Source organism: Lepus europaeus, chromosome X (genome assembly GCF_033115175.1).
Source record: "Lepus europaeus isolate LE1 chromosome X, mLepTim1.pri, whole genome shotgun sequence".
NCBI classification, from domain to species: Eukaryota; Metazoa; Chordata; class Mammalia; order Lagomorpha; family Leporidae; genus Lepus; species Lepus europaeus.
Genome location: NC_084850.1, coordinates 128,883,947 through 128,910,497, shown reverse-complemented (window position 1 = coordinate 128,910,497; position 26,551 = coordinate 128,883,947). Strand labels below are relative to the sequence as shown.

Genomic DNA, 26,551 nt, shown 5'->3' with positions numbered 1-26,551 from the left:
GTTTACATGCATTAACAGGAAAATTGTGTTATGCTTTGTGTGTAATTATGGTCTTTTTTAAAAAAGATTTATTTAATTATTTGAAAGGCAGAGTTAGAGTTAGAGAGAGAAGGAAAGACAGAGAGTGAAAGAGAGTGAGCTTCCATTCGCTGGTTCACTCCTCAAATAGCCACAATGGCCGGGACTGGGCCAAGCTGAAGCCAGGAGCCTGGAACTCCATCCAGCTCTCCCCCTTGGGTGCAGGGGCCAAAGTACTTGTGCCATCTGACACTGGTTTCTCAGGGATATTAGCAGGGAGCTGGATTGGAAGTGGAGCAGCCAGGATTTGAACTGGTGCTCATATGGTATGCAGGCCTCACAGATGGCAGTTCAACCTGCTGCACCATAATGCCAGCCCCAGTTATGGTCCTTTAAAGTCCTAGAACATGCTGGTCATATTCTAGCCCTGTGCCTTTGCTCCTTTTCACTGTTAACTAGAATACTTTCTTCACCCACTCTGTGTTTAAAAATTCAATCCAACCTTATATGCTCATCTATATTTTAAAAATCTCTTCTTCGAAGACTTTCTTAGTATCTCCCTATTCCCCCGACAAAAGCACAATTATTCCCTCCTTGAAGATCCATAATATTTTGTCCTAATCCATAGCCCAGCCCATTTGCCACTATATCACAGCTGGCTACAGGGTCAGTCTCCCAAGCCAGCCTGCATGCTTGTTGAGGCTACTGAAGATAACACATTCGCCTTTGTAGCCCTAGAACCTGCCTGTTCTGACTGGTACACAAAATGAAAAGTGTTGAAAAAATGAGTGACTACTCATTGTATAACCAAAATGAATACAACGGCTAAGTTTTATGTGAATTAACATGAAAAGTAGCAGATATACAATAAAGGCTGATCGAACTGTTCCAATCTAATTATATATACTATTGATAACTACCAAACAGGAAAAAGTAGAGTTGAATTAAAATTGAGCTATTGGAAACTATTATTTTGACATGAAGAAGAAAGAGGAAACATCCTATTTTTTAATTTCAAACTTTTTCAAACATATTGATTATAAAATATACAATGAAGTATACACTGAAGAGCTCTAAATCACTAATTTGTAAAACATAATACCCTCAAAGATGTTTCTCATTTTCTCTTGCTGTGGCCATTTCATTTTTTAAAATTACAGATTAATTCTAGCTCCCAGGCACAATTAAAGCTGTCAGTTACTAGAATCTAGAAATAGGACCTCCAGCATGATAAGACACCTACTGTGAATAATCAGGTCCTGCAAGCTTATTAAAATGGGTTTTCTTTTGATCAGTACTGGTAAATTTCAAAGTTGCTCCACATTCCATGGGATCCAGGGCTCACTCAGCTAAACTAAGAACTACTCACCTGTTGTTCCACCTGGGGGATCGAGATCGAGATCGTGACCGCACCATCCTTTGACATATAAACCACAATCCACCTTTCACAATGCAAAGAAACATAGCATTAGCATGTGTATAGAAAGAGGCTGCAGCCTGTTCTAAAACACAGTGAATGTCTCCAAGAAAAAACTACTTAATCCCTCTCTGCTTCGATTTCCTTTTCTGTAATATTGAGAAGAAAAAACTACCACAAATCTTATTGGAATGTTATCGGGATAAAATGAGTTAAAACCGGGATTAGCAAATGTTTTCTGTAAAGGCCTAGATAGTAACTATTTTAGGCTTTGTAGGCTATATAAGGTCTCTGCCACACTTGTCTCTTGAAAAAAATTCCTTAAAAATGTAAAGATGTGAATTCACCACAATGAGATGTACTCTAAGATATATATTAGATTCCAAACAGCAAAAAAGCAAAATAATTTATTAAAATATTTTAATATTTATTACATGTTGAAATGATATTTTGGATATTGGGGATAAATAGATGTTGTTAAAATTAATTTTCAAAAGATTTATTTATTTGAAAGTCAGAGTTACACAAAGAAAGAAGGAGAGGCAGAGAGAGAGAGGTCTTCCACCCGCTGGTTCACTCCCCAGTTGGCCGTAACGGCCAGAGCTGACCAATCTGAAGCTAGAAGCCAGGATCCTCTTATTGGTCTCCCATGTGGGTACAGGGGCCCAAGGATTTGGGCCATCTTCTGCTGCTTTCCCAGGCCATAGCAGAGAGCTGGATCAGAAGTAGAGCAGCCAGGTCTTGAACTGGTGCCCATATGGGATGCCGGCACTGCAGGTGGCAGCTTAACCCACTACGCCACAGCGCCGGCCTCTAAAATTAATTTTTGAAAATAAGAAAGTAGAAACCATTTTTAGCTCAAAGGCCATACAAAATTAGACAGTAGGCCAAATGCATAGTAGTTTGATGATCTCTGAGTAAAATCATGAAAAGAGCTTGGCATATACCAACTGCTAAATAAGTGTTTTTTAAAAATATTAATTTATCTATTTGAAAGGTAGAGTTACACAGAGAGAGAAGGAGAGGCAGAGAGAGAAAGAGAGAGGGAGGGAGGGAGGGAGGGAGGGAGAGGGAGAGAGAGAGAGAGAAAGATCTTCCATCTGCTGGTTCACTCCCCAATTGGCCACAACGGCTGCAGAGCTGTGCAGATCCGAAGCCAAGAACCAGGAGCTTCTTCCAGGTCTCCCATGTGAGTGCAGGGGCCCAAGAACTTGGGCCATCTTCTACTGCTTTCTCAGGCCATAGCAGAAAGCTGGATTGGAAGTGGAGCAGCCAGGCCTCAAACCGGTGCCCATATGGGATTCTGGCACCGCAAGGCAGCTGCCTTACCCGCTATGCCATAGCGCCAGCCCCTAAATAAATATTTTAAAACGAGGAAGAAATTACCCAGAATTACTGTACTTGAACACAGTAGTACCACCTTCCCAACTCCCACCATGTACACATGTACACTTCACAGAACCATTGTCAAAATGATTTGGAATAGGAATTGGCATTTGGCACAGTGGTTAAGTTGCTGCTTAGGATGCATACATCCTGTTTCAGAGTGCCTGATTCAATACCTGGCTTTTCCACTTCAGATCCAGCTTCCTGCTAATGTGCACCATTGGGAAGCAGCAGATGATGGCTCAAGACCTTCGGTCCTTATCACCCTTGGGAATTCTGGGTTTATTCTGAAATTATTTCAACACACTGAACACTTATTTACATAATTATAGTTAGTTCAGAAGGCAAAAGACTCCAAATAGTGCATCACAGAACAAAAAACTCACATGACTTATGAGTATATGAGATATTCAACCTTATTACTACTAGGGAAAATGCAAATTAAAGTCACAGCCATTTTCAAACTCCCCAGATTAACCAAAAGAAAAAAAAGTAAGTTGCAAATTCCATAGTGTTGGCAAAGACATGGACAAATAACAAGTCTCATATATTGCTGGTGAATATTAATGAGTCTAACCGGTTTGGAAGCTGTATGGTAATACCCAAAAAAAGTTGAACACACCCAAATCCCACAGCCCAGCAAGTCCATGCAGGAATATACCTTAGAATAGTGGTTCTTAAACTTGAATGTGCATTAAAATAACCTGGAGGGCTCACTGAACCACAGCTTGGTGGGCCCTATTCCTGGAGTGAGCCCCACTTATCAAGTTCCCAGGCGATGTGGATGCTGCTGGTGCAGGGACTACAGAATCACTGACTTTTTAAAATTATTTTATTTTTTATTTATTTGAAAGTCAGAGTTACACAGAGAGAGGAGAGAGGAGAGAGGACAGAGGACAGAGAGAGAGGTCTTCCATTCCACCTGTTCAACCCCCAAATGACTGCAATGACCAGAGATGAGCTGATCCAAAGCCAGGAGCCAGGAGCTTTCTCTAGGTCTCCCACACAGGTGCAGGGGCCCAAGGACTTGGGCCATCTTCTACTGCTTTCCCAGGCCATCAGCAGAGAGCTGAATCTGAAGAGAAGCAGCCAGGACTCGAACCAGTGCCCATATGGGATGCTGTCGCTGCAGGCTGGGGCTCTAACCTGCTGCGCCACAGCGCCAGCCTAAGAATCAGTGATTTAAGGGAAAATTTAAGGGAAATCACTTGGGAAAACATGTTCACGAGTGAGACTTATTACATGAGATAGAAGTCTTACTAAGAATATTTTCCTTTAGCTACCATTAAAGTTAGCTCTATTAAAATTCAAACTATTGGGGCTAGTGCTGTGGTGTAGTAGGCTAAGCCTCTGCCTGTGGTGCTGGCATCCCATATGGGCACCAGTTCATGTTCCAGCTGCTCCTTTTCCAATCTAGCTCTCTGCTGATGGCTTGGGAAAGCAGTGGAAGATGTCCGAAGTGCTTGGGCCCCTGAGCCCACAAGGGAGACCACAAGAAGCTCCTATCTCCTGATTTTGGGTCAGCCCAGCTCCAGCCGTTGCAGCCATTTAGGAAGTGAATCAGTGGACAGAAGACCTTCCTGTCAGTCTCTTCCTCTCTGTAACTCTGACTCTCAAATAAATAAATAAAATTTTAAAACAAATTCAAACTATTCGTTCAAAAATAGGTGAATTTTATTGCACATAAATTATATATCAAAGCCATAAAAAACTAGCTTTAGGGTGATTAAAAATGTTCTAAAATGTGACCAGATATTCCAGAGATTGTTGCACAAATCTGCAAATATATCACTGAATAATTGCATATTTAAAAAAAACTTATTTTCATCTACTTGAAAAGCAGAGAGAGAGAGAGAGAGAGAGAGAGAGAGAGAGAACAAGAGCATGCACTTCATCCACAGGTTTAGTCCCCAGATGACTGCAACAGGCCGGGGCTTGTCCAGGCTGAAGCCCAGAGCCTGACACTCCATCAGAGTCTCCCATGTGGGTGGCAGGGGCCCAAGCCCTTGAGCCATCATCTGATGTATCCCAGGACAAATTTGCAGAAAGCTGGATTGAAACAGAATATCCAGGACTCAAACTGGCACCTGGATGTCATCCTAAGTGGTGGCTTAACCCACTGCACCCCAATGCCTGCCCCGAATTGCATACTTTAAACCAGTAAATCATATTTCAATAAAGCTGCTTTTTAAAAAGTTTGCAAGACTGGTGCTGTGGCACAGCAGGTTAAAGCTCCAGCCCACAGTGCTGGCATCCCATATGGGTGCCAGTTCAAATCCCAGCTGCTCCACTTCAGATCCAGCTCCCTGCTAATGCACCCGGGAAAGCAGTGGAGGATGGCCCAAGTCCTTGGGACCCTGCACACACATGGGAGACTGGGAAGAAGCTCCTAGCTCCTAGCTTTGGATCAGCTCAGCTCTGGCTATTGCAGCCATTTGGGGGGTGAATCAGCAGATGGAAGACCTCTCTGTCTCTACTTCTCTCTATAACTGTCTTTTTTTTTTTATTTAGTAAATATAAACTTCCAAGGTACAGTTTATGGGTTACAATGGCTCCCCCCATAATTTCCCTCCCACTCACACCCCTCCCATCTCCCGCTCCCTTTCCCATTCCATTCACATCAAGATTCATTTTCAATTATCTTTATATACAGAAGATCAATTTAGTATATATTAAATAAAGATTTCATCAGTTTGCACCCACACAGAAACGCAAAGTGTAAAATACTGTTTCAATACTAGTTATAGCATTACTTCACATTGGACAACACATTAAGGACAGGTCCCACATGAGAAGTAAGTACACAGTGACTCTTGTTGTTGACTTAACAATTTGCCACTCTTATTTATGGTGTCAGTAATCTCCTTAGGCTCTAGTCATGAGTTGCCAAGGCTATGGAAGCCTTTTGAGTTCGCCGACTTCGATCTTATTCCGACAGGGTCATAGTCAAAGTGGAAGTTCTCTCCTCCCTTCAGAGAAAGGTACCTCCTTCTTTGATGGCCCCGTCTATAATTGTCTTTTAAATAAAACCTTTTTGGCCGGCGCCCTGGCTCACTTGGCTAATCCTCTGCCTGCGGCGCTGGCACCCCGGGTTCTAGTCCCAGTTGGGGCGCTGGGTACTAGTCCCGGTTGCTCCTCTTCCAATCCAGCTCTCTGCTGTGGCCCGGGAGGGCAGTGGAGGATGGCCCAAGTACTTGGGCCCTGCACCCGCATGGGAGACCAGGAGAAGCACCTGGCTCCTGGCTTCGGATCAGCGAGATGCGCCGTCCGGCCATTGGAGGGTGAACCAACGGCAAAAAGGAAGACCTTTCTCTCTGTCTCTCTCTCTCTCACTATCCACTCTGCCTGTCAAAAACAAAAACAAAAACAAAAAAAACAAAAAACAAAAAAAAAAACCAACAAAGTTGCTAAACTCTATGCTCTATTCTCCTCCTCCTTCCTTCTCCTTGACCTACCAGTGGTGTCTGACACACCTAAAAACACTTTCTTCATTTGGATTCCAGGACACATACCTTCTTGGTTTTCCTCCTACCTCTGTAACCATTCTGTTTCCTTTGCTGGTTTCTCATCATTCTCCCTTACCACTCTGGCCTTAATAGTGAACCCAGTCTTTCTCTAAACAGTGACCTCAGTCTTTGGACTTCTCACTGTCAACATTTTCTCCCTAGTCCAGATTCTCATTCAGTCTCCATGCTATTAATACTCTCTATAAACTAACCACCCTCAAATTTATTATCTCCAGCCACTACCTATCCTCTGTAATTCAGTCCTATATATCCAACAGCTCAATAATGGCAATAAATATGTCCAACAGCAAAATCCTGACCTCCGTCCAAATCTGCTCCTCCTACTGTCTGTCTTCATCTTAATAAATAGCAGCTCCATCTTTTAATTTTCAAAGAAGCAACACAAACATTCAACAAGCATTATAAAAACATATTTGACTCTACTATGAAAAGGGGATATAAAATAATGAAATACCATTTCATACACATAAGATTAACAAAAATTTTAAATTTGGTGGTACCCACATGCTGACAACTAAGTAGAAAAAGCGAGTTTCTCACCTGAGAAAAATTCCTCCCCAAAAACTATGAAGCAGAAGAAAACCATAAGACTGTACACCAAATAGTATTAAACGTATTTAAAAGCATTTAAGGATTAAAACAAAAACCTACCTTGAGCCATATACTCAAAAACTAAAAACAGGAAACAGACTAACAACTAAAAGAAAAAAAAAACAGGGAGAAACGAAAGGGAAAATGTAAAGTGAACTCAGGGGAAATAGAAAAATACTGAATTATTTCAAAAGTGAAGAATAAATTACAAGGCCCAAGGGACAATAAACTCAAGTGAAAGCTTATTGAAGGACATCAAAGGAAAGCAGGAAAACAACGAAGCAATAAAAATGACATGAGAGGTGAGAGAGAGAGAAGAAAATGGAAGGGGAGGGAGGGAGATAAAAGTTCAGAGAGAAAGTAGTAGTAATAGAAGATAGGCAAAGAAACAGTATTATATATATTAGTCTGGTCCCTGAAGAAGAAAAACCAAACAATGGAAATGAGTTGATATTTAAACTATAATAATACAAGAAAATCTTCCAGAAATGCAAAATATCTCAAATACTTGAATCTATACATTTAACTTATCGGGGGGCCAGTGCTGTGGCACAGTGGGTTAATGCCCTGGCCTGAAGCGCCAGTATCCCATATGGGCACTGGTTCAAGTCCTGGCTGCTCCACTTCCAATCCAGTTCCCTGTTATGGCTGGGAAAGCAGTAGAAGATGGCCCTAGTCCTTGGGCCCCTGCACCCATGTGGGAGGCCCTGAAGAAGCGCCTAGCTCCTGGCTTCGGATTGGCACAGCTCCAGCCATTGCGGCCATTGGGGAGTGAACCAGTGGATGGAAGACCTCTCTCTCTCTCTCTCTCTCTCTCTGTCTCTGTCTCTGTCTCTGTCTCTACCTCTCTGTAACTCTGACTTTCAAATAAATAATTAAAAAAAACTTATCAGGTACCTATGAAAATTAACCTAGGACAATCAACTTTAAAACAAAGCCCAGTAAAACTGACTTGATTTCAAAGATAAAATAATCAAGCCTTCTAGGAAAAAAAGAATAAATACTGTAGCTTTAAAATCCAAGAGTTACACTAGCATATTATCATATTTTCCAAAACCAAAATATAAAGCAAGGTAAAAGAGCAGTACTTTATAAAATGACAGTAATTGTCAACCAAAAATTTTTTCTTTTTCTTTTTTTTTTTTTTTTGATAGAGTTAGACAGTGAAAGAGAGAGACAGAAAGGTCTTCCTTCCGTTGGTTCACCCCCAAAATGGCTGCCATGGCCAGAGCTACGCCAATCCGAAGCCAGGAGCCAGGTGCTCTTCTTGGTCTCCCATGCGGGTGGTGCAGGGGCCCAAGCACTTGGGTCATCCTCCACTGCCCTCCGGGCCACAGCAGAGAGCCGGACTGGAAGAGGAGTAACCGGGATTAGAACCCAGTGCCCATATGAGATGCCAGTGCCGCAGGCAGAGGATCAACCAAGTGAGCCACGGCGCCGGCCCCCCATAAATTTTCTATCAGCCAAGATATCCCTCAAAACTCAAGGGAACAGATAACCAGTTCTCTCTCTCTTAAAATTTATTTATTTACTTATGATTTATTTGAAAGGCAGAGTGACAGAGAGAGAAGGGGAGAAATAGAGATAGAGAGATCTTCTATCCAGTGGCTCATTCCCAAAATGCCTGCAAAGCCAGGGCTGGGCAGGCTGAAGCCAGGAGTCAGAACTCCATCCTGGTCTCCCATGAGGGTGGCAGGGACTCAAATATTTAAGCCATCATCTGCTACTTCTCAGACACATTAGCAGGGAGCTAAATCCGAAGCAGAGGTGCTTGCCCTCTCATAAGGGATACTGGCATCCCAAGAGGTGGCTTAACCCACTGTGCCACAACACCTGCCCCACAGTTTTGACATGTAAGAACGTAGGAAACTCTACACTTAATAGCTCTCAATGCAGAATCTACTAGAGAATGAGCCTTACCTAACCAAATGATGACTGGGGAAATATCACCAAAAGCACTGATGGTGAGCAGGGGAAATATGTATATGTACATCTAAGACACTAACATATAAGGATGAGAGTGAAGATTAACATATAAATTATTATTTATTGTTAAATAGTTTTTTTAAAAAGGCAACAAAAACTGGGAGAAAAAAGTGGAAAGGAGAAGAGGGAAAAAGAGAAAGAGCTCCACTACTGTGGGCAACAGGTGGATTTAAAGGATACTGGAGAGGGGAGGAATGATACACCGGTATTAAGAAGCTAAAAGAATCAACATATGATGCTGAGACAACTGGATATCCATAAGCAAAAGAATAAGGTTTGGGGCCAGTGCTGTGGCTCAGCGGGTTAACGCCCTGGCCTGAAGCACAGGCATCCCAAAAGGGCGCAGGTTCTAGTCCCAGCTGCTCCTCTTCCAATCCAGCTCTCTGCTATGGCCTGGGAAAGCAGTAGAAGATGGCCCAAGTCCTTGGGCCTCTGCACCCACGTGGGAGACCAGGAAGAAGCTCCTGGCTCCTGGCTTCAGATTGGCAGTTCCAGCCGTTGCAGCCAATTGGGGAGTGAACCATCGGATGGAAGATCTCTCTCTCTCTCTCTGCCTTTCCTTTCTCTGTGTGACTCTGACTTTCAAATAAATAAATAAATCTTAAAAAAAAAAAAAAAGAATAAGGTTTGACTCTAACTCACATCACTTACAAAAATTAACTCAAAATGGACAAAAGACCTAAATGTAAGAACCAAATTTACAAAACTCAGAAAAAAAAAAACATAAGGATACATGATCTTTGTGACACTGGATCAGGCAATAGTTTCTAAGATATGAAAACAAAAACACAAGTAACAAAAGTAAAAACAGATTGGTCATCATCAAAATTAAAATGTTGGGGCCAGTGATGTGGCACAGAGGGTTAAGCCACCACCTATGACAATAGCATCCAATATGGGCTCTGGTTTGAGAACCAGTCACTCCACTTCTGGTCCAGCTCCCTGCTAATGTGCCTGGGAAAGCAGTGGAAAATGGCTCAAAGTACTTTGGTCCCTGCCACCCATGTGGAAGACCTGGGTGAAGCTCCTGGCTTCAGCCTGGCCTGGCCCAGCCCCTGCAAGTGTGGCCATTTGGGGAGTTAACCAGCAGATGAAGAGATTCTCTCTCTCTACCTCTCTTTTAACTCTGCCTTTCAAATAAATAAATACTTTTTAAAATTAAAAATGTTTATGCTATAAAAAATGCCATGAAGAAATTGAACAGATGATCTAGAGAATTGGAGAAAACATTTTGCAAATCAATTATCTTGTAAAAGATTGTACAGGGGGCAGCGCTGTGGTGCAGCAGGTTAAAGCCCTGGCTTGCAGTGCCGGCATCCAATATGGGTGCCGGTTTGAGTCCCGGCTGTTCCACTTCTGACCCAGCTCTCTGCTAATGCGCCTGGGGAAGCAGTGGAAGATGGCCCAGTTCCTTGGCCCCTGCACCGACGTAGGAAACTGGATAAAGGTCCTGACTCCTGGCTTCGGATCAGCTCAGCTCCAGCTGTTACGGCCATTTGGGGAGTGAACGAGTGGATGGAAGACCCCTCTCTCTCTCTACCTCTCTCTGTAACTCTCAAATAAATAAAAGAAATCTTTAAAAAAAAGATTATACATAGAAAATATAAAAACTCTTAAAACTCAATAATGAAAGGATAAGTAACCACATTTTTAAAAGATTTATTTATTTATTTGAAAGGCAAAGTTATAGAGAGAGAAAGAGAGAGGTGGCTCATTCACTGGTCCACTCCCCAAACAGCTGTAATGTCTGGAGCTGGGCTTATCTGGAGTTAGGAGCCTTCTCTGGGTCTCCCATGTAGATGCAGGAGCCCAAGCACTTGGGCCATCTTCTGCTCTTTGCCAGGTACATTAGCAAGGAGTTGGATTTGGAAGTGGAGCAGCTGGGACTTGAACCACTGCCCACATGGATTACCAGTACTGTAGGTGGCGGCTTTACCCAATAAGCCATAGCACCAGCCCCAATAGCTAAATTAATTAACTTATTTATTTATTTTCCCCCCAAAGAAACCATTTACTTAAGGAATACAGACTTCATGCATTTCATAAATACAACTTTAGGAATACAGTGATTCTTCCCACCATATCCGCCCTCACACCCACTCTCCCACATCTCCTCCTCCTTCCTCTCCCTCTCCCATTCCCAGTCCCATTCTCCACAAAGATCCATTTTTGATTAACTTTATACACAGAAGACCAACTCTATACTAAGAGTTCAACAATTTGCACAGTAAAAAAACAATATAAAACAAAACAAAACTGTTCCTCAACAGACAAGATAAGGCTGTTCAAAGTCATTGCATCTTGAAGCTAATTTCAGGTTTTTTTTTTTAAAGAAAATTAATTTTAATGAAGCACCCAAGAATGATACTTCTTTTGGGAGCACTTAGACATAGTTATAATACAACTCTTTGGGGCTGGCGCTGTGGCGCAGCGGGTTAAAGCCCTGGCCTGAAGCACCGGCATCCCATATGGGTGCCGATTCTAGTCCTGGCTGCTCCACTTCCCATCCAGCTCTCTGCTATGGCTGGGAAAGCAATAGAAGATGGCCCAAGTCCGTGGGTCCCTGCACCCGCGTGGGAGACCTGGAAGAGGCACCTGGCTCCTGGCTTCGGATCGGCATAGCTCTGGCCGTTGCGGCCAACTGGGGAGTGAACCAGCAGATGGAAGACCTTTCTCTCTCTGCCTCTCCTCTCTCTGTGTAATTCTGACTTTCAAATAAATAAATAATCTTTAAAAAAAAAATACAACTCTTTGAGCACAGAGGTCCTGCATGGGAAGTTAGTGCATAGTAACTCTTTTTATTTAATAATTAACACTCTTATGTATGATGTCAGTGATCAACCATGGCTCTTGACATGAGCTGCCTAGGCTATGGAAGCCTTCTGAATCCACAAACTCAGTCAGTATTTAGAAAAGGCCATAAGTAAAGTGGAAGTTCTCTCCTCCCTTCAGAGAAAAGTACCTCCTTCTTTGATGACCACTTCTTTCCACTGGGGTCTCACCCAGTGAGATCCTTCATGTAGGAACTAAATTTCTTAAAGGGGTGAAAGAGGGGCTGGTACTGTGGCATAGTGGGCTAAGCCTCTACCTGTGACACTGGCATCCCTTATGGGCACCAGTTCATGTCTTGGCTGTTCCTCTTCTGATCCAGCTCTCTGTTATGGTCTGGGAAAGCAGAAGATGGCCCAAGTGCTTGGGACCCTGCACCCATGTGAGAGATCTCAAAGAAGCTCCTGGCTCCTGACTTCAGATAGGTGCAGCTCCAGCTGTTGTGGCCATTTGGGGAGTGAACCAGTGAATGGAAGACCTTTCTCTCTCTAGCCCTCTCTCTGTAACTCTCTCTCTCAAATAAATAAATAAATAAAATATTTTTTTAAAAAAGGGCAAAAGAGATGAAAAACATTTCTAAAAAAAAAAGGCAATATACAAAAGATGTACCAACAAGTATTTAACATTACTAATAACTAGGAAAATGAAACTCAAAACCACAATGGATGTGACTTCATACTAATAAAGACAATTATAATAAAAAAAACAATAACAGGTGTTTTAAGAAGATATTGGAACAGTCATATATTGCTGGTGGGAATAGTTTGGTAATTCTTCCAAAAGTTAAACACATGATTCAACTATTTCATTCCTAGGTATATACTTGAGAGAAATGAAAACATAAATGTATACAAAAATTTGTATATAAATGTTCATAGGGTCATTATTCATAATAGCCAAAAGGTAGAAACAAGTATACACTGATGAAAGAATCAACAAAATATAGACCCACACAATGGAATACCATTCAACTATAAAAAAGAATGAAGTACTGACACATGCTACAACACAGATAAACCTTGAAAACATTATGCTAAATCAAAGAAGCCAGTTGCAAAAGTCTATATACTGTATAACCTTGCTTTTGTGAAATATTAAGAATGGGCAAGTTCAACAGCAACAGTGCACTGGCACCAGGGAGAAAGGCAGGAAGAGGTGGGGAGAGATGGCTAATAGGCATACAATTTCTTTTGGGGGCAAAGAAAATGTTCTTAAACCAGATTGTGGTAATGGTTGCATAACTCTATGAATATACTAAAACCCATTGCATCACATACTTTACATGGGTGAATTCTGTAGTATGTTAATTCTACCTCAATAAAGCTGCAACAACAACAAAGATCAACTGCTAGAGATCCCACACTAAATGTGAGTTCAGCATTTATAAACATAAATAAAAATTCCCCCAGGAAAGCCTTTGCAACAAAGAATCAACATTCCCAGAAAAGAACTGCACCAAGGCAACAAAGAATCAACACTCCCAGAAAAGAACTGCACCAAGTCAGAGCGCTCAGAACAAGAGGGCAATCTGTAGATACAAACAAATGCAAGCCAGACCTGGGGAGATCAAGTATGAACTATTCTTTCTACAAAAGTAAACCATTAGAACAAAAACACATACTTCCCTAAATAGTCACACACCATTCAATTCTTTAAATAAAATAACAAAATATGCACTTTAAAAAAAAAGATTTATTTATTTATCTCTGCCTCTCCTTCTCTCTCTGTGTAACTCTGACTTTAAAATAAATAAAATAAATCTTTTAAGAAAAAGTCAAAGAGAAAGCTACACTGAGAGAGGAGAAGCAGAGAGAAAAAGAGAGAAGAGAGGTCCTCCATCTGCTGCTTCACGCCCCAATTGGCCGAAACGGCCGGAGCTGCGCCGATCCGAAGCCGGGAGCCAGGAGCTTCCTCAGGGTCTTCCCATGCGAATGCAGGGGTCCAAGGACTTGGGCCATCCTCCACTGTTTTCCCAGATCATAGCAGAGAGCTAGATCAGAAGTGGAGCAGTCAGGACTTGAACAAGTGCCCACATGGGGTGCTGGCAATGCAGGCGGCGTCTTTACCAGTTATGCCACAGCGCCGGCCCCAAAATATACACTCTTATAGAGTGCTAATATATGAAAACACACGGGTGCCATGGTATAGTGGGTAAAGCTGCCACCTGCAGCAGCAGCATACCGTATTGTGCACTGGTTCAAGTCCCAGCTGCTCCACTTCTGATCCAGCTCCCTGCTAATGCACCTGGGAAAGCAGTGGAAGACGGCCCAAATCCTTAGGCCCCTGCACCCAGGTGAGAGACCCAGAAGAAGCTCCTAGCTCCTGGCTTCAGCCTGGCCAAGCTCTGGCCTTTATGGCCATTTGGGGAGTAAACCAATGGATGGAAGAACTCTCTCTCTCTGCCTCTCCTTTTCTGTAACTCTGAATTTCAAATAAATATATAATTTTTTTAAAAAGAAAACACATATAACTACAGTTGAAACCAAATATTTCAGTCCTGACAAAGAATTAATTTGCTTAATTTACTAAAATTAAAATTTTCAGGCCTGACATTGTGACATAGATGTTAAGTCCTGGTTAGCCATGTGGTCATATGGGGAGCGAACCAGCAGATGGAAGATCTCCCTCTGTTTCTCTTTCCCTCTCTAACTCTGCCTTTCAAATATGTAAATAAATCTTTAAAAAAAACTGGAAAAAAAGGGGCCAGTAATGTGGCATAGTGGGTAAGGCTGCTGCCTGTGGTGCCAGCATCCCATATGGGCACCGGTTTGAGTCTTGGTTCCTCCATTTCCAATCCAGCTCTCTACTACAGCATGAGAAAGCAGTGTAAGATGGCCTAAGTCCTTGGAGCCTGAAGCCATGTGGGAGACCTGGAAGAAGTTCCTGGTTCCTGGCTTCAGATCAGCGCAGATCCGGCCCTTGTGGCCATTTGGGGAGTGAACCAGCAGACGGAAAACCTTTCTCTCTCTGCCTCTGCCTCCCTGTAACTTTGCCTCTCAAATAAATAAATCTTTAAAAAAAATAAAATTTTCAATTTGGTAAATAAAACCAAACTCAAGGAGTTTTACAAAGGATACATCTAAAGCAAAGTGCTTCTGAAATGTTAAAAATAAAAGAATGGTGGGCCGGCGCCGTGGCTCAATAGGCTAATCCTCCGCCTGCGGCGCCAGCACCCTGGGTTCTAGTCCTGGTCGGGGTGTCGGATTCTGTCCCGATTGCCCCTCTTCCAGGCCAGCTCTCTGCTGTGGCCCGGCAGTACAGTGGAGGATGGCCCAAGTCCTTGGGCCCTGCACCCGCATGGGAGACCAGGAGAAGCACCTGGCTCCTAGCTTCGGATCAGTGCGGTGCGCCGGCTGCAGTGCGCCGGCCACGGCAGCCATTTGAGGGTGAACCAACGGCAAAAGAAGACCTTTCTCTCTGTCTCTTTCTCTCACTGTCCACTCTGCCTGTCAAAAATTAAAAAAAATAAATAAAAGAATGGGGGGGCATTTGCCTTAGTAGTTAAGATGCTGGTACTTGGGACACTCGCATCCCATACTGGACTGAGTTTAAGTCTTGGCTCCACTCCCAATTCCAGCTTCCTGCTAATGTGCACCATGGGAATAGCAGGTGATGGCTCAAGTAGTGGGTGAGTCCCTGCCACCCTTGTGGGAGACACTAATTGAATTTCTGGCCCCCGACTTCTGCCTGGCTCAGTTCCAGATGTTGAATGTAAATGAGAGGATAGATCTTTTCTTTTTTTGACAGGCAGAGTGGACAGTGAGAGAGAGAGACAGAGAGAAAGTCTTCCTTTGCCGTTGGTTCACCCCACAATGGCCGCTGCGGCCGGTGCACCGCGCTGATCCGAAGGCAGGAGCCAGGTGCTTCTCTTGGTCTCCCATGGGGTGCAGGGCCCAAGCACTTGGGCCATCCTCCACTGCATTCCTGGGCCACAGCAGAAAGCTGGACTGGAAGAGGAGCGAACGGGACAGAATCCGGCGCCCCGACCGGGACTAGAACCCAGGGTGCCGGCGCTGCAGGTGGAGGATTAGCCTATTGAGCCGCGGTGCCGGCCTAGATAATTTTTTTTAAGACTTACTATCTTATTTGAAATACAGAGTGAGAGAGAGTGAGAAAGAGAGAGAGAGAGACAGAGAGAGAGAGAGAGAGAGAGAGAGAGAAATGAACTGATCTTCCATCCACTGGTTCACTCTCCAAATGGTTGCAACTGCTGGGTCTGGGAGAGGCTGAAACCTGAAGCCTGGAAATTCATTCAGGTCTCCCATGTGGGTGGCAGGGGTCCAAGTACTTGAACCATCTTCTGCTACTTTCCCAGGTGCATTAGCAGGGAGCTGGATGGAAGTGGAACAGCCAGAACTGGAATCAGCACCCATATGGGATGCCGGTGTTATAGGTTGTGGCTTAACGTGCTGTGTCACAAAGCCAACCCTGTCAGTCTCTTTCTCTCTCTCTCTCTTTCAAATAATCCATTAGTTTTATAAATACATAAACAAAAGCATGGACAAAGTATATGAGTAAAAAGGAAAATTAAAGTAGGGAGTGAACTCATTTGAGGAGTGAACCAACGGATGGAAGATCTAACTCTGTCTTTCAAATAAATAATAAAAAATCTTTAAAAACAAAAAGTAGAGGCTGGCAATACTGGCATCAAGCAAAGCAGAATTCAAGTCCCAAAGATAGAAAAATATTTTATAATTCTAAAAGTCACATTCCAGGGGACCGGCGCTGTGGCGTAGCGGGTGAGGCCACCGCCTGCAGTGCTGGCATCCCATTTGGGTGCCGTTTTGTGTCCCGGCTGCTCCACTTCTGATCAAGCTCTCTGCTATGGCCTGGGAAAGCAGTACAAGATGGCCCAAGTCCTTGGGCTCCTGCACCCGCATGGGAGACCCGGAAGAAGTTCCTGGCTCCTGGGTTCAGACGGGCACAGCTCTGGCCGTTGCAGCCATCTGTGGAGTGAACCAGCAGATGGAAGACCTCTCTCTCTCTCTGTGCCTCTTCTTCTCTGTGTAACTCTTGAGTTTCAAATAAATAATTTTTTAAATTGTCTTTTATTTTTTATTATTTATTTGAAAGGCAGAAGTACAGAGAGAGAGGATGAGAGAGAGTGTGGTCTTTCATCTGCTGGTTCACTTCCCAAGTGGCTACAATGGCTGGGGCTAGGCCAGGCTGAAGCAAGGAGCCACGAGCTTCTTCCAGGTCTCCCACATGGGTGCAGGGACCCAAACTCTTAGGCTATCTTCTGCTGATTTCCCAGGTGCATTAGCCCCTGAAGTGGAGCAACCAGGACTTAAACTGGCACCCAAACAGGATGCCAGTGTCACAAGCAGCTTTACCTGCTACGCCACAACACTGGCTCCTAAAATGTCTAAAAAGATTATCTGAGAGGCAAAGGAAGAGAAAGAGTGTTACTGTCTGCTGGTTTATTCCCCAAATGTACACGAAGGCTGCAACTGGGCCAGGCCAAGGCCTGGATCCATGAATTCAACCCAAGTCTCCTATAAAGATGGCAGAGACCAAATGACCTAAGACTTCACCACTGCTTCCCAGTTTGTGCATTAGTAGGAAGCTGGGATCAGGAGTTTGGAACTCAGCCCAGGCACTCACATGTAAGACACGGGCATCTAACACAGTGCCTTAACCACTAGACCAAATGCCCACTCCACCTAACTGAGGGTAGTATGTCCTCTACTATTAGCATGTATGTACATATGTCTTCTTTTGTTTCTTATTGTTTTATTTCATAGAGATGTTCGTTATGTTTATATGAATATGACTGTATATATTTGTATGTGTTATACTTTTATTGTGGAATGTGACTTTTTAAAAAAAGATATTTATTTATTTGAGAGTAGAGGTACAGAGAGAGAAGGAGGGGTAGAGAGAGAGAGAGGTCTTCCATCCATTGGTTCACTCCTCAGTTGGCCTCAATGGCCAGAGCTGTGCGATCCAAAGCCAGGAGCTTCTTCCTGATCTCCCATGCAAGTGCAGGGGCCCAAGGACTTAGGCCACCTTCTATTGCTTTCCCAGGCCATAGCAGAGAGCAGGATTTGAAGTGGAGCAGCCAGGATTCAAATTGGTACCTATATGGGATGCAGGCATCGCAGGTGGCAGTTTTACTCGCTATGCCACAGTGCCAGCCCCAAAAGACATTTTAAGTGAAGCAAAAATGAGGAGAAAGATCTAAAAAACATAAGTAGAGTAAATCTTACGGATAGTTATCAAATCCTACTCCCTGATACTACAGAATCTACTTTATTTGCAAGTATCCATGCCACATTCACTAAAAATAACCACATATTAGGTAAAAAGGAAAAATCAGTAACTTCTATAAAGTGCAAACATTACAATTATCTGACTACAATGTAATAAAACTAAAATCTAAAATAACAAAGGCCCTCCTACCTAGAAATTTAAAAGCCTTCTATTAAATAACTCCTGAGTATTCTATAACTGAAATTATATATTTTAAAAGAAATAATGACAGTAACAATATTACATATATAATTTTATGGAATATATTTAAAGAAATGATCAGAAGAAAATGCATTGCATGAAATATTTATTGGTAAGAATTAAAGATCAAAACAAACTTTAAAAATGGGAAAGCAAATAAAAAGAAAGCACATGAAGACTGGTGTGTGGTGCAGAAGGTTAAGCCACAGCATGCAATTGCTGCCAACCCATATTGGAGTGTGTGTTTGACACAAGGGTGCTGCTCCACTTATGATCCAGATTCCACTAATGAGCCTGGGAAGGCAGTGGATGATGGCCTAAGTACTTTTTCCTTAAAAAAATCTTTGAGGCCAGTGCCGCAGCTCAATAGGCTAATCCTCCTCCTGCAGCGCCGGCACTCTGGGTTCTAGTCCCGGTCGGGGCACCGGTTCTGTCCCGGTTGCCCCTCTTCCAGTCCAGCTCTCTGCTGTGGCCCGGGAGTGCAGTTGAGGATGGCCCAAGTGCTTGGGCCCTGCACCCCATGGGAGACCAGGAGAAGCACCTGGCTCCTGCCTTCGGATCAGCGTGGTACGCTGGCCGCGGCGGCCATTGGAGGATGAGCCAATGGCAAAGGAAGACCTTTCTCTCTGTCTCTCTCTCTCACTGTCCACTCTGCTTGTCAAAAAAAAAATCTTTCTTCAAAAAAGCGCATGGAAGGAAATAATAAGAAGTATAAGAGAATTAAGAGGCTGGCGCTATGGTGTGGTAGGTTAAGCCTCTGCCTCTGGAACCGGCATCCCATATGGGCACCGGTTCGACTGCTAGCTGCTCCACATCCAATCCAGCTCCCTGTCAATGTGCCTGGGAAAGCAGGAGAAGACAGCCCAAGTGCTTTGGTCCCTGCACCCATGTGGGAGACCTGGAAGAAGCTCCTGGCTCCTGGCTTTGGATCGGCTCAGCTCTAGCCGTTGTGGCCATTTGGGGAGTGAACCAGCAGATGGAAGACATCTCTCTCTCTCTCTCTCTCTCTCTCTCTCTCTCTCTCTCTCTCTCTAACTCTGCCTCTCAAATAAATAAAACCAATCTTTAAAAAAAGAAGAAAATTAAGGAAAATAGAAAAACAGATCTATTAATAATTCAAAGCTGTATAGGTTCTGAAAAAAATTAACAAAATAGTTAAACCAATATATAACTTCATTAGTAAAAAAAAAATAGAGAAAGCAAAAATATACAAAATAAGAAACAGCATGAAGGGAGACTACTGAAAAAGAAGAAAAATTTTAAAATCATAAATATTACTTCATAGGCTTCTATCAAACAAATTTTAAAAGCCCAGGTGAGAGAGATAATTTGCAAAAAAAAAAAAGTCACCAAAATTTACCCCATTAAAGTTAGAAAGCTTAAACACACCAATTTCCATAAAGGAAACAGAAAACATTATCACGGAAATATCCCATGAAAAGCATATTTTACAGGGAATTCTACCAAACCTTCACGCACCAGATAACCTTTATAAATTATTCCAGAGGCAGTAAAGCACAAGATCAAGTCTACAGGAACAGCTACCTTTGGAGGAAGATGAGCCAGCAAAGAGAACTGAGGAAGGAAGGAAGCCCAGAGCACAAAATCTCAGATACTAAAGGATCTTTCTAGAAAAGAGACTTTAATGGAGAATGCTGCAGAGATCAAATAAAAGAAATGAAAAGTGTTAACACATGGCATAAAGACTATACAGAAGATCAGGAGACTGAGAAAGCCAATTATTAACAATTCCTTCAAACATTTAGCTGGAAAGGAGAAGAGAGAAACTGAGTGTGGCAGGTTGATTTAGGGGTTTAAGGGAGGAAGTTTATTGTTAAGGAGGGACTATTTGGCATTAGAAATCTAAACTAGAATGACAGTCATGGTAGAGATGAGACTAGGTCCAATTTGTTCAATGTTTCCTTTGATTCTTTAATATTAACTGCGAATAATGTAGACAATGTTTCCAGTATTCTATACTTACAAATTATCTTCTTCCTTGGTGCAAACAGAATTTTTATCAGTGGTTACATTATGTTAATTTATCAAACATTACTAAGTGCCAGTTAATGCTGGGACTAGGAATAAGAGTAGGAAGAAACCCAGCTTTTTAAAAATTTTATTTACTTATTTTCATTTTATTGAAAGGCAGAGACAGAAAGAAAAGATCTTACATCAGCTGGTTCATTCCCCAAATACCCACAATACCTGGGGTTGCACCAGGCTAAAGCCAGAAGCCTAGAACTCAAGCCAAGTCTCCCACACCATAGCAGGGACTCAAGTATTTGCACCATCATCTGCTGCCTCCCAAGGTGCCCATTAGCAGGAAAAAGAGGAGCTAGGATTCAAAAAGGCCCTCAGATATGGGATTACGAGTGTCCCAAGTGGCGAATGACTGCTGGGCCATCTGCACACCCAGAAACTGTTTCTTTCCTGCAGAAGTTAAGTCTCAGGGCCAGCATTATAGTGTAGCATGTTAAGCTTCTGCCTGTGATGCTGGGATTCCATATGTGTGCCAGTTTGAGACCCGGCTGTTCCACTTCTGATCCAGCTCCCTACTAATGCGCCTGGAAAAGCAGTGGAAAATGGCCCAAGTGCTTGGGCCCCTGCACCCATGTGGGAGACCTGGAAGAAGCTTCAGGCTCCTGGCTTTGGCCTGGCCCAACCCTGGCCATTTGAGGAGTGAACCAATAGATGGAATAGTGATCTCTCTCTGTCTCTCTCCCCTCCTTTTCCTCTGTAGCTCTACCTTTCAAATAAATTTTAAAAAAATCTTTTAAAAAGAAATAAAAATAAAAAGTCTCTAGTAGGTAAGAATGATTACATGAGGGCCAATAATTCTCTGGTTAACTAAATGCTGTGCAAATTCTCTCATATAATCCTGACAACGAACCCTTGAAGAAGCTGGAATTATTTGTTTCACAGCTTAAAAAAAAAGTCTCAGCTTAACTAACCTGTCCCAAGTAGAGGACCTGGAACCAGCTAGAATCCAGGTTCTTGAACTCCAACACTAAGACTTCCCCACCTTGCAACTCCTACCTTCAGGAGACTCTGTGAAGATAGCCCAGTCACTTGCTCAGAAGCCTGGTCAGCAGAATAGGACTCGCTTTAGCACATTCAAGAATAGTTGACATCCCGTATTACCTCTAAAATTGCCGTCTAAACTTGCAAAACAGCTCTTATACCTTCCAGGTGCCTGGACAGTGTGTAGCCTGTAGAGCACAAAGACTATGTTTATCATGAGCCCAAAGACTGTGCAGCTTCATATATATCCCCTCAGCTTTACATAGTGCTTTAAGTATTTGCTCTTTTGACATTAGGCCAGATTCATTCATTCACCTAAGTTTATAACTCTGAAGTCATTCTGATTATAACTGAGGCAGCAGTATAAAATTTCAGATTTAGGAAGTAAAAGAGTGTGGGGACAAAGAGTACCAAAGAATCACTTCTTGAATTCTGAAATTTATTCCAAAAAATTATGAATTTCAGGATGCTTTTGTATTCTGATATTTTTGTAAGCAGGCAATACAAGCAAAAACACAAAGTATGTTTAAGTGTACTTTCCATAAATGTCTCCTTTGACCCTAAAATCACCCTCTAAGAACAGTAAGAAAAACACAGTACAATCCCTAGTTCACAGTTTAAGAAATAGTATCTCGGAAAAGTGACGTGACTTATTCAAGGTAGTCAGGTATACAAGATTTCAGGGTGGTCCTGACTTCAACTCTCTTGTTCTATTATGCCTCTGCCTCATAATCTCTTTACTAAACTGGTAAAGGTAGAATAAAAGACAAGAAACTAAATTGTTACCAACAAATAAAAAAAATGTTTTCACTAGAGAAGAATACTTGGAATTGGTTGGGGAGGAAAACATAAATGGCCCAAAAGTATTCCTACAAAAATCCTTTAAGTTTTGCCATACTATGGTGTGGGTAAGGACACTCACGGATTATTAGTAGGACATACCCTTTCCAGAGGGAAATCAAGCAATTCATATTAAAAAGGAAAAATAAATCTTTATGTACACACTCTGCCCAACAACTCCATCATCTAGTAATCAAAGAAATTATCAGCGATATGCAGACTTCACATCCATCCAACAAAGTGTTTAAACAGTGAAAAACTGGGAATAAACAACTAGGTAAGTTACTGCAGCCATATAAAGGCATGTCATATAGAAAAAAGTAATTACAAAAGAAATTCACTTTAGGGAAAATTCACAAAATCATCTCTGCATATAAAGTCTGGAAGTGTATAATCACATTCATGATGGCTATTCAGAATGGTGAAACCACATTCACAACAGTTACTTGGTCTGGTAAAATGGTGTGGTTCCATCGTAATTTTGTAGATAAACTGCTTACTAAGGTGCTCCTATACAAATTTTCCTTTTTCTTTTCAAGAATTATTTACTTGAAAGGCAGATTTATAGAGAGAGAGGGTGAGACAGAGAAAGAGAGAGAAAATATTCTATCCGCTGGTTCACTCCCTAAATGGCTGCACCAGCCAGAGCTGGGCCAATCAGAAAACAGGAGCTTCATCCTGGTCTGCAGCAGAGACTGCAGGGGACCAGAGACTTGGTCTACCCTCTGCTGCTTTCCCAAGTGCAGTAGCAGGGAGCTGGATAGGCAAGTGGGGCACCCGGGACTCCAATCAGTGCCCGTCACAGGCAGTGGCTCAACCCACTACACCACAACGCCGGCACCCTATCCAAGTTGTTTTTTTTTTTTTTTTTAAGATTTATTTATGTGAAAGTCAGAGTTACACAGAGAGAGAAGGAGAGGCAAAGAGAGAGAGAGGTCTTCTATCCGCTGGTTCACTCCCCCAATTGGTTGCAATGGCCGGAGCTGGGCCGATCCAAAGCCAGGAGCCAGGAGCTTCCACCGGGTCTCCCACATGGGTGCAGGGGCCCAAGGACTTGGGCCATCTTCTGCTGCTTTCCCAGGCCATAGCAGAGAGCTGGATCAGAAGAGAAGCATCAGGGACTAGAACCGGCGCCCATATGGGATGCTGACGCTTCAGGCCAGGGCGTTAATCCACTGTGCCACAGTGCCGGCCCCCCAAGTTTTTCTAATAAGATGTTTTAAAGCTTGTGTAACAGCAGAGATTTCAGAGGAAATTTTTAGTAGCTGTTTTTTAAAGTACCATTAAAAATGAAGCTTTACTATGAAAACACCACTGAAAAATAAAACACTCATTAGGAAAAGAGAAAGACAGAAAGAAAAGAAAAGAAAAGAAAAGAAAAGGAGAAAATTTTAAAAAATTTTCTTTCAAATTCCAGTCTTTCCTTGGGAATCCGTTCCTATTTAAAAAATGCTAAAAAGGTTCCCTGGCCGGAAGCCCAAGAGATCTTTCAGATTTCTACCCGTGTTTTGTAGTTTGTTCCAGAAAAGAAAGGCAATCACCTAAGAGACGAGCCGAAAAACACCTCGGGAGGAAATATTTGGAGTAAGTTTCTTTGCCGTCTCTCTCCCGCCCGTCCTATCGACAGGGCAGTGCTGCCTGGCCCACTTTCCTAATAAACCCTAGAGAAGCGCAAAAGCTGCGCCAGTTTGCATCCTCGTTCCTAAAAGCACCAGACTGACTTGGTAATACAAGAGAAAGAGCAGCCCTCGCGGCTCGTTATCAGGGGCAGATGCCGCGGCGCGCCAGGAGCGCCTCACGACGAGGACAAAGCCGGGGCTCCAGGCTTCGGTCCCGCAGGCGACGCGTCAGGGGCTGCCCAGGGAACGGGGACACCGTCTTCCGACACAGCCTCCCCTCTCGCCCCCACGACAGGGCTCCGGAGCGCGGAGACGGTAGCCTGCCCAACGGCGGGGGAGGAGCGAGGTGGCGGCTGTAGGCGCCTGGGTCGCGGCACCCAGGAGGGATAGGTCGAGGGGCCCAAGGGATGCAAGGGAGCCCGAGTGAGGCTGCCACCGCTCAGGGAAGGCGCCGGCCGAACTCCCTGAGGGACGCAGGAAAGTCCTCTGGAAACCCTTTTCGGACCGCCGCATCCTCTCAGCGGCCCCAGCCGCCACCCCAGAACCGCCCCTCGTGGGCAGCGGACACGCCCTCCCCGCGGATCGGAGCCTTCTTTGCCCCGCCCGCTCCCCAGGACCGCTCACCGGGCAAGGAAGTCACCAAAGCCGCCTCAGGCACTGCCGCCGCCCGGCCCCTCAGGCCTCGCCCCTCACACGGCGGCCGCTTCAGGCGGCCACGGCACCATGGTTACCTCAGCGAGGCCGCGAGACCCGGAACTACTTCCTTCCGGAACCGCCTCGCCCCGCCCCCTCCCTGGGCCCGCCCACTGTCTTCGGCCTCGCGCGGAGCCGGCTGCCTCGCGGACGACCGTTCTCTCCCTCCGCACGTGAAGGTGCCCCGTCCAGGGCGCCTGCGCCCTCTACCGGCCGTTTCCACCTCGGCCTTCCTGTCCAGAGCGCCTGCGCCCTCTGCCACCGCCCTCTGAGAAAGAGGGAACGCCCTGCGCCTTGCACATTGAGGGATTATGGGGCTTGAGGGGCGGGGGATGGAGGTCGCCCCTCATTCAAAGGCCGGAGCTTGCTCTCGGAGCTTCCAGCTTTGGGCAGGTGGGCGTAGCAGGAGTCAGAGATGGCCAGGGAGCACATGGGCCTCTGCCTTCAGCCCCTAACTGGGCCCTCAGAGCCTTTCCAACACCTGCCCACCTAAGTGCGCTCCTCTGTGGCGTCTGCCCGCCTGCTCAGTCTCTGACCATTCCCCTAACCGCTAGCCGTTGCCCAAGGCCTCGAATGAAGCTTCTACCTGGAAAACAGAACTACCTTCTCACTGACATTTTTGCGATTTAAGAATGAATAATGCTGGCCGGCACCACGGCTCACTAAGGCTGATCCTCCGCCTGCGGCGCCGGCACACTGGGTTCTAGTCCCGGTCGGGGCACCGATCCTGTCCCGGTTGCCCCTCTTCCAGGCCAGCTCTCTGCTACGGCCTGGGAGTGCAGTGGAGGATGGCCCAAGTGTTTGGGTCCTGCACCCCATGGGAGACCAGGAGAAGCACCTGGCTCCTGCCCTTGGATCAGCGTGGTGCGCCGGCCACGGCGGCCATTGGAGGGTGAACCAACGGCAAAGGAAGACCTTTCTCTCTGTCTCTCTCTCACTGTCCACTCTGCCTGTCAAAAAAAAGAAAAAAGAATGAATAATGCTTTCTCTGCCTGCGTATCTGCCCACATAAGCTTCGACCAGGAAGGTTCTCTAACATTGTACAATAAGTTTCTGCTCCTTTTGTTCAATTACCTGTGGTAGTTCTCATTTTTATCACCACCACACCTTTTTTAGGATTCCAATGGGCATTAGATTTGCTGTATTGATACTGATATGGCTTCTCAAGCTTTAGTTCCCGTGCTGGTGCTGCGGTGTAGGAGGTTAAGCATCTGCCTTCACCACAGGCACCACCGGTTTGAGTCCAGGCTGCTTCACTTCTGATCCAGCCCTTAGGATGCCTGCACCCCATACTGGAGTGTCTGCAAGCTTCCTGCCCATGTGCATCGGGAGGGGGTGGGGGCAGCAGGTGACGGCGCAAGTATTTGAGTCCCTGCCGCACATATGGGACACCTCAATTGAGTTCCTGGCTCCCAGCCTCAGCCTGATCTAGCCCCAGCTCTTGGGGAATCTGAGGAGTGAGCCTGCAGAAAAGAGATCTTTGTCTCTTTCTGCCTTTCAAGTGAAATTAGTTAGTTAATTTTTAAAAATTAGATAAACTGCCGCCTGTGATGGTAGCATCCCATATGGGTGCTGGTTCAAGTCCCAGCTGCTCCACTTCTGATCCAGCTCCCTGCTAATGCACCTGGAGAAAGCAGCAGAGGATGGCCCAAATGTTTGGGCCCCTGCCATCCATGTGGGAGATGCAGATGAAAAATCTCTGTCTCCCTCTGTCTCTGTCTCAAATACATAAATAAAAATATTTTCAGGGGCCAGAGCTGTGGCAAAGCAGGTAAAACCACCGCCTGCAGTGCTGGCATCCCATATGGGCGCCAGTTCAAGTCCCGGCTGCTCCACTTCTGATCCAGCTCTCTGCTATGGTCTAGGAAAGCAGTAGAAGATGGCCCAAGAACCCTAAAGGCTTCCATAGCCTCAGCAACTCATGACAAGAGCCTAAGGAGATTACTGACGCCATAAACAAGAGTGTCAAATTGTTAAAACAAGTCACTGTGTACTTATGTCTCATGTGGGATCTGCCCTTAATGTGTTGTCCAATGTGAAGTAATGCTATAACTAGTACTGAAACAGTATTTTTACACCTTATGTTTCTGTGTGGGTGCAAACTGATGAAATCTTTACTTAGTATATACTGAATCAATCTTCTGTATATAAAGATAATTGAAAATGAA

The 26,551-nt window shown here is 44.3% G+C and overlaps 1 protein-coding gene across 11 annotated transcripts in view; it reads right to left on the bottom strand.

The window, feature by feature from the left end:
* Positions 1-24,426, bottom strand: part of BCLAF3 (BCLAF1 and THRAP3 family member 3) — an 87,180-nt gene extending 62,754 nt beyond the window's left edge. For 9 of the 11 annotated variants that reach the window (XM_062183779.1, XM_062183777.1, XM_062183781.1 and 6 more), the window contains exons 1-3: positions 24,315-24,426; positions 21,247-21,419; positions 1,388-1,460 (exon numbers count right to left, since the gene is read on the bottom strand). In XM_062183779.1, the coding sequence (XP_062039763.1) occupies positions 1,388-1,434 (47 nt within the window). In that variant the 5' untranslated portion in view covers positions 1,435-1,460; positions 21,247-21,419; positions 24,315-24,426. The remainder of the gene's footprint in view (positions 1-1,387; positions 1,461-21,246; positions 21,420-24,314) is intronic. The other 2 variants (XM_062183788.1, XM_062183787.1) reach the window with 2 other exon arrangements.
* Positions 24,427-26,551: the final 2,125 nt, after the last annotated feature.